This window comes from Oryzias melastigma, linkage group LG21, assembly GCF_002922805.2.
Source record: "Oryzias melastigma strain HK-1 linkage group LG21, ASM292280v2, whole genome shotgun sequence".
Taxonomy (NCBI): domain Eukaryota; kingdom Metazoa; phylum Chordata; class Actinopteri; order Beloniformes; family Adrianichthyidae; genus Oryzias; species Oryzias melastigma.
Window position 1 is genome coordinate 24,819,986 of NC_050532.1, and position 8,084 is coordinate 24,828,069.

Sequence of the window (8,084 nt, forward strand, 5' to 3'; positions counted from 1 at the left end):
AGTAAACGAGAACACAGAATCATGTTTGAGAGCTTTGACCTTTTAAAACGAAGACCAGTAACAAACATCAAAGGAGGAGATCAACTTCAAAGGAAGCTAAAATCTGTGCTCATGCTTAGTCGCAGCATCATGTCAGTGCGTCTCCACTCTGTGGTTTTCTCTGCAGCTCCTCCCCTTCACAGCTTCACGAAGATCCACACTCAGACGTCTTTGAAATCAACATTTATTCTTTAAACACATATAGAACATTTAGGATGTACAACAGAGCGACCAGATAAACCATCCGTTCACTTGAACCAGATGAGTTTGTCTCCAACGTCTTCGTTGTAGCCCGGTGCGTATTTCTTCCCAGGAAGCTGCAGAAAAGAAAAACAAAAGCTGAAGTCTTTGTTATCTGTTTGGGGGCGTGGCTAGAGCCTTCCTCAGATCTGACTGTGTTTCAACTTCTCTAAAATTTTTCAGCATCTCTTAACTGCACTACCAGGGTCGACTTCAGAGAGGCTGCATTTCTAAACAGGAAGGAACATCTTCACTCCTGGACCTTCATTTTAACCTTCTATAGAAGCAGATAAGCTGTCACACCTGAGCCTCTGGACCAAAGAGTGCAGTGTGAATGTGTCATAGAACACTCAATATTACTAAGAAAAAAGGAAAGATTACTCAAGAAATTAACTTTCAACAGAACTTATGATGTTTTGATGGGAAATTGTTAATTCAATCAGAATTTTAGTAGATTTTTTTTGAAAAACTTTCAGAAAAAAAACAAGATTCTGATTTTTATACAATGTTTTAATTTGAAAAACTCAAAAAAGAAAATATATATTTTTTAATTTTTATTTTGAAAAACTTAAATGAAGATTCAGATTTGTTTTATTCTGAAAAAGGGCATTCTGATTTTTTAAATATTTTTTTAAAAACATTTCAGATTAAAATACATTCAGATTTTTTTTGAATATTTTTTATTTTATTTTGAAAAACTTTCAAATAAAATTTTATTTTTTTCCAATATGTTTTTTAACTTTTAGATAAAATATGTGCTGATATTTTTGCAATGCTTTATTTTGAAAAACGTCCAGATTAAAAAGGAGATTCTGATTTTTATACAATATTTTAATTTGAAAATCTAAAAAAAGAAAATATATTTTTAAACATTTTTATTTTGAAAAACTTTCAGATAAAGATTCTAATTTTTTTATTTTGAAAAACTTTCAAATAAATTGTTAATTTTATCAATATTTTTATTTATAAAAATTGTAGATAAAATAGATTCTTATTTTTTTAACAATATTTTTATGTTAATTTGTAAAACCTTAAATTAATGTACATTCAATATTTTTTAAACTTTCAGATAAATTAGATTCTGATTTTTTGTTTTACAATATTTCTATTTTATTTTGAAAAACCCGTTAGATAAAAAAGGAGATTCAGATTTTTTATCAACAATATTTTTTAAACTTAAAGTAGATTCAGATTTTTTGTTTTACAATATTTCGATTTCATTTTGAAAAACCTTTAGATAAAAAAGGAGATTCAGATTTTTTTTATCATCAATATTTTTTCCAAAATCCTCTTAAACGTTTTCAAAGTGCTGCATTATGCTGATGTTTTACGGACCGATGATAGGAGGATGTGTTGAGGAGATCCAGTTATGTATTGAAGGGAAAGCTCCCAGCCGTCTTTGAACGCAGCATAACTGCTCTGAATATTTCCTCCTCGTTAATCTGGAGCTCCACGCCGCAGCAGGAACACCTGCAGGTTTTTGCTGCCGTCGTTCTCGCGGCGAAATGTCAGGTCGCGACCCCCCCGCTGCGCTCGGCGGCTCGGCCCGTGCAGCAGGGGGAGACAAAACCGTCTGCAGTCGATACATCGGAAAGGTCAGCGCAAACGTTTCCCCAGAAGAGCGCCGACACCAGCAGGCGAGGAGAAAAATCCCACTCCTGACATTTGTAACGACGCGCGGCGCAATAATTCAGCGGGAAAACCGGAGCAAACGAGAAGCTGAAGGGAGGACGACTTCTGTGAAGGTGAAGTTTCTGAATGTGGAGCTGAAGGTTCCATTCATCACATTTACAATTTACCCAGAGCCCATGAGCAAACAGAGACAGAAAGGGCAGACCCACGGATTACCGTTTGTCATCCTCAGCAGCAACTCCAAAACTGGGGAGTGCAAACTTTTACAAACTCCTTCAACCGACTGAATCAAAGAATCACTGAAGAAAGTTACATTTCAACAAAGAAGAGAAAAGGCCCCAAGATGGAACCCTGAGGATCTCCATGAAAGATAGGAACCAGAGCGCCACGTCTCCTGTTGTTATTGAGTGAATGCTTTGTGAGCGTTCACACTAAAGTGATTCTCCTGATCCGGGGATGAGAATGAGTCTTCAAATTTCACAATTTTAAGTTAACTATTTTGGTGTTTAGCTAGTATTTAAGCAATGAGCTAGCTTTTTTGGCTAATTTTGCGTTTAGCTAATATTTTTAGTGACATTTCAACATTTTTGGCTATTTTGTTATCCACTGAGGTTTTTATAGGCTGATTTAGAGTTTAGCTTCTATTTTAGCAACATGCTAACGTTTCGGCTAATTTGCTATAAACAAGGTTTTTTAGGCTAATTTAGAGTTTAGCTTTTATTTTAGCAAAAGGCAAATATTTTTGACTAATTTAGTTTAGTGAGGAATTTTTGGGCTATTTTGTAGTTTAGCTAATATTTTAAGTAACATTCCAACATTTTTGCCTTTTTTCTTTTTTTTTTATCCACTGAGGTTTTTATAGGCCGATTTAGAGTTTAGCTTCTATTTTAGCAACACGCTAAAGTTTCGGCTAATTGGCTATAAACTGCGGTTTTTTAGGCTAATTTAGAGTTTAGCTTTTATTTTAGCAACAGGCTAATGCTTTTGACTAATTTAGTTTAATGAGGAATTTTTGGTTATTTTGGAGTTTAGCTAGTATTTAAGCAATACACTAAATATTTTTGCAAAATTTACCTGTATTAGAGATTTGAACAATTTTTTTGAGATATTTAGGTCAACTTCAGCGCTGTTTCATAGTTCTCTAACATTTCCAGTCTTTTAGCAAATTTAACATTTTACAAATAGGTTTTGCCATTTCAGCAAAGCCCTTCAGCAATTCAACTGTTTCATTATCATTTTCAGCAAAAAGCATTCACATCAGCATTATCACAGGTAATGCAACTTTTCTAGTTTTCTAGTGTTTTATTGCTTTCACTGTTTTATTGTTTCGTGATTTCATTCATATTTTATTTGCTGTCCAGCATTTTGCTTTAAAGGTGCTATATAAATAATAAATTGATTGATTGGCTGACAGACATATTTGGAACTGTGCTTTGAGAGTATGAAGGTGAAAGGAAAAATAAACGTTTGTGGAGCGAACAGACATTAAAAATGTGACATCTATGAGGAAAAAAAAAACTTTGGATCACGTTTGAAGACAAAATTTGGATTTTTTTTTTTTTATTCTAATTGACAGATCTCAGTCAAATTTAATTTGAAAGTTGGAATTGAGGCCCAAAAATATAATTTCCCAAATGTATAAATATAATGAAATAGAAAATATAAATGTCTAGTTTTCCTTTAAATGTATTTTTTATTTCATCACATCTCTTAAATAATTATTTTTTTCTGTTTTAGAGTCAAACAATGACATTTCGTGTGAGAGGAATTTGTTTTCTGGCTTTAAAACCGTAAATATCTAAGCTAGTAGAGCTCCAGTGGGAGGAGCTAACATTCAGGTGTTTTAGACACTGTGGAGCTCAAAGGTTTTTTCCGTTCAGATGGTGAAGAGGAGCAGAAACTCACTGCTCTGTAGGCGTAGTATTTCTCATCAAAGTCGTGCGCCCCGATGGTGATCTCCGGCAGGAACTTGGGTATGTGCATCAGCGTGGCCACTCTGTATTTGTCCTCCGCACTGAAACACACAACCCGGAGCGTTTATCTCCGAAACGGGAAGAGAAGCGGTCCAGCAGCGGCGAGGAACTCACAGCATCCTCATGTGATGATAGGTGACGTCGTCCTGCTCCAACCACGGCCCCTTCTCAAACTTCAGATACTCGATGTCCTCCACCACCTGCAGGACAGTAACGTCGATGCAGACGGCGGAGATTTAAAAAAAATAAAAAAAGGATCCAGCGGTGAACTCACCTTGTCTACGTCCTGAACTTCCGTGGCGTCGTACGTCAGCAGCTCAGCTTTTTCTCTGCAAGTTTAGGAAAAAACATGTAACCTTTCATATTGTTTATCTTGGTAAGAGACATCACGTCCTTTAAGCTGCGTTCACACCGGACGGGATTTGCGCAGTTTTAAGTTCAATCTGAGGTCTTCAGGTGCGATGGGCGTGGCAAATCAACCAATCAGGGACTCAGCTTTGGGTACGCCACGTTTTTCATGACCCACTCACTCCACATCTTCCATGTTTTCCATGACGTGGCAACGAATGAAGTCCAGAAAAACTTTGGTGGTAGCTCCTCCCACTCGCGGCAGGGACATCGAGCAGTAAATTTGACGTCTGACAAAAGGACGGTCGACGCAAATTTGACGCACAAATCCCGTCTGGTGTGAATGCGGTTTTAGACACTTCACCTGTGATATTTTATTTTGAAAATCAAAACAAAACAAGCTTTTTTTTATCTCAGACATAAAGACTTCCTGTCTGCTCCGTCCTGTGGATCTAAACTGACCTACTTCCAGTTTTTAGCACCGTTTCTCAACTGAAACTACTTAAGTTTTATTGACGTGCTTGAAAAAGAAAAAGGAAACTTTTTTTTTTCTAAATAAACGTTCAGGTTACATTTTTTGGGATTCCTCACTTGATTTCAGGAAGGAAAGACTTCTTGTAGGACTCCTCGATGCTCTTCAGGTACTCCAGAGGAACGTTCTGCAGGTAAGGCTGAAAGAAGTTGTTAGTTTGAGCCTGACAGGAGCAGAAACGTTTCCCCCGTCTGCGCCGTACCTTCCCGCTCTGCCGGAGCTTCTTCTGCACCTCCTCGGCCGGTGAGTCCACGTAGATGACGAGGTGCGGCGGCAGGAACTCGCAGATGCTGATGCCCTTGATCTCGTTGTAGTGCTGGACGCCTGCAGGAAACAAACGTTTATACCAGAGCGGCGTCCTGCAGCGGTTTGTGCTCGGGTCACTCACACTCTTTTCTGATGTAGCCCTGCTTGAACATGGCGTCCAGGAAGACCATGTCGCTGAACGGGGAGCGCTCCAGGATGACACCCTGACCTTGAAGACCACAGAGAAGGTAAGGAGGCGGGGCTTCACTTCCTGATTCTGGTCGGATCGCATTGCGGCAAGCTCTCACCTGTGCTCAGCAGGTGTTCGATGGCGTCTGCGTACTGCAGCATCCTCATGCTGTACATCCACAGCTGCAGCCGGTAGCTGTTCCCGTCCGCCGCCTTGGGATCCGTGTAGAACTTCTCCAGACTGCACATCCCGTTGTAGTCGACTGGCAGAGGCTCCTTGTCTCCCGACATCTTGTCCAGGTAGAAGGTGTCGGCTTCAGGCATGTAGAGCATCCCTGCAGGTGCAAGCGTTTGACCAAAAACCACAAACGTGAACAAGGAGAACGCCGGCACTTTTTTTTAAAAAAAATTTCTAAAAATCTGGAGTTTAATACAGGTTGAAAAAAAAAGAGAAAACCTTTTGTGAAGTTTTCTGTGTTCTTTTAACAGTTGAAAGTCTACAAGGAATATCTGAGTTCTCAAATAATCCTGATCTGTTCCAGAAAAAGTATAAATATCTGTGACGTCTAAAATCGTAGATTTACGATCTTTATTAATATAGTGGAGTAACACAATAAAAAGAAACTTAAAACAATGTAACTATTGCTTTAATAGCGCAGATTAATGTTAGATTTAAAGTTTGTAAACTAAACAAATCAAATGCGCTACTGTCACCAGCAGTAAATACATTTTTCAAAATAAAGTGTCAGTGAAGGTTATAATTTTCAAAGTAAAACTAGATATATAGCATTACCTGCGATAATGCTAGTGTGAATGTTGGCTGCTGAAGATGCTAGAGCAGATAGCTGAAAAAGCTGAAACTGATGGCTGAAAATGTTGAAGCTGAAACTTGCTAAAATATTAGCTAAATGCAAAATTAACCAAAAAAAAAAAAAAAAAACATGGATAGAATATTGTTACATTTGCTAAACTTCGAATTAGCCTAAAAAATGGGAAAATGTCTAAATTAGCCAAAACAGGTAGAACAATGCTAATATATTAGCTAAATTTGTATTAATTATTATTATTGGAGCGAGTGATGTGATGGTAATAAATGTTCCATTTCTAGTGATAATCCTGGTCTGATGTGCGAATCCGATTGCGGCCTGAGGAACGATCCACATTTCTATTTCGTTCCAGTTGGAAAAATCTGGTTCCGGCCCAACAAACTCACCCAGCTTGTCGGCCAGTTTCTGGGCCAGCGCTCCTTTTCCAGAGGCCAGGTTTCCATCCACCGAGATGATCTTGCTGTACTGCTTCAGTCGGGGGGTGGTTCTCTCCCCCAGGGCGTACGCCCACCAGCCGTACTCCAGACGCCTCCCGGCGCTCACGTGAAGCTTTACCTGCAGAAGCAAACGGGTTCATCTGTCAGAGGAAAAGTCTGCAGCAGGACCGTCTGGATGAAGCTTTAGGGGTAAATCAGTAAGTTTGGAGAACCGCCTGGTCTCAGACTGTAAATAATTATGCGTTCGTGTGAATGAACGTTTAAGAAATATCAATAAAAAAGATATATATTTTTTTAAATAAAGAAGATTCTGCTCCACAAATCACAGATCTAACTTTATCGTCATCTGGTAACCTCTGGGTTTTAAAATGTGGCACCATAAACCTCTTTTCACTTTAAAAATAGGCTATTTTTTGTTTTGGGATGCAAAAAAAGGGGGGGTTTGTATCTCTAAGTTGATCTTCAGTTCCCTCTCAACAGCAAACCCGGGTTCAACCTCTGTTTCTAACCATCTTAGACCCGCAGTACAAGTGGAAAGATAATGATCATCCAACAACAAATGGTTCTTTAAATTAGGGAAAGATATTATTAATTCTCAGAGATAAATCATGTTAAATTAATAGCTTTTTATTTACTTTGTTTGAATTCCAACAACTAGACAAATGTTTGACCACATTTTGTGAGAAAACTGCAGAAATGGATCTAACTTGGGCAACAGGAGCTACTAAACCTTGCAGCAGGAATCCTCAGTCCATGATTCCTCAGTCCAGGTCTCAGGGTACCTCGTCCTGCATGTTTTCTATCCCATAATGCCTCGCTTCAATCAAACGCAGCTGCTTTTAATTGCAGCCTTTATTAGGTCTTTGCTAAAGTTTCTATTGAGGTTAACCAAAGTAGCATAGAAACATGCAGGACGCTGTTCTCCACAATGGAACTTCAGTTAGTTTAAAAAAATTTAGGAATGATGGGATAAAAGGTGAAGCCCTTCTGTGAGGAATATTTAAAGCCCGCGAGGCATTTTCTTGAAGATAAAAGTCTAAATACAGATTTAAATTTACTATAGTTAAAGTTATGTCCCAGTTTGGATAGAAGGTAAAATGAATTCACGAGCAGAACCGGTGCTAGCTACTATGCTATCAGCGTTAGCCTGCCCTTGTAAATCGGGGAGCTTCGTGGCAGCTGAACCGGGCGGTACCGGTTCGGTTCCGGCGCTCACCTTCTGGACGGCGCGCCCCGCTCCGAGAGCGAAACCCCCCGCTGGGAGCAGCAGGCGGGTCACCCTAAGAGCCATGGTTCTGCGTCCTCCAACAGTGACCTGAAGTCCACAACACTGAGGCCCTGCGACGTCACGCAAAGGTCCTGTCAGGAGCCCGAGGCTGTCCGGTGGGTGCCTGTTCTAAATCCACAAAACAACTGGGGGGGCTTCTTTATGTTTATAATGAATAGATTGAATCAAAATGATGGTCTATAGTTTAAAATAATGTTACTGTATTTTTTTCTTTAAAACATAAACAAAGACATAATAAATTAGACTTAATTTCTTGTAGGGATGATCGGACAGCTTCTCACCGCTACATTTCAGCTTTTCTAACAGCAGAGGGCGCCATTGATTTCTCTAGCA

General features: G+C 39.0%; 1 protein-coding gene across 1 annotated transcript; it reads right to left on the minus strand.

The window, feature by feature from the left end:
• Positions 1-207: 207 nt before the first annotated feature.
• On the minus strand, positions 208-7,835 carry ndufa10 (NADH:ubiquinone oxidoreductase subunit A10). The gene is made up of 10 exons (XM_024287115.1): positions 7,680-7,835; positions 6,413-6,581; positions 5,319-5,534; positions 5,153-5,239; positions 4,967-5,088; positions 4,824-4,903; positions 4,159-4,213; positions 3,999-4,084; positions 3,817-3,925; positions 208-356 (listed from the first exon to the last, which is right to left on the minus strand). Exons 1-10 carry the CDS (start codon positions 7,752-7,754, stop codon positions 288-290), a joined length of 1,068 nt encoding a protein of 355 aa, XP_024142883.1. The 5' UTR covers positions 7,755-7,835; the 3' UTR covers positions 208-287.
• Positions 7,836-8,084: the final 249 nt, after the last annotated feature.

Bases quoted from the DNA above. Each gene is read 5' to 3' on its own strand.
- ndufa10 (XM_024287115.1), bottom strand. From the start codon at position 7,754: ATGGCTCTTAGGGTGACCCGCCTGCTGCTCCCAGCGGGGGGTTTCGCT. The intron at 6,582-7,679 runs GTGAGCGCCGGA...TTGCTTCTGCAG, and splicing joins CGGGGCGCGCCGTCCAGAAG to GTAAAGCTTCACGTGAGCGC. The intron at 5,240-5,318 runs GTGAGAGCTTGC...GTGGTCTTCAAG, and splicing joins CGAACACCTGCTGAGCACAG to GTCAGGGTGTCATCCTGGAG.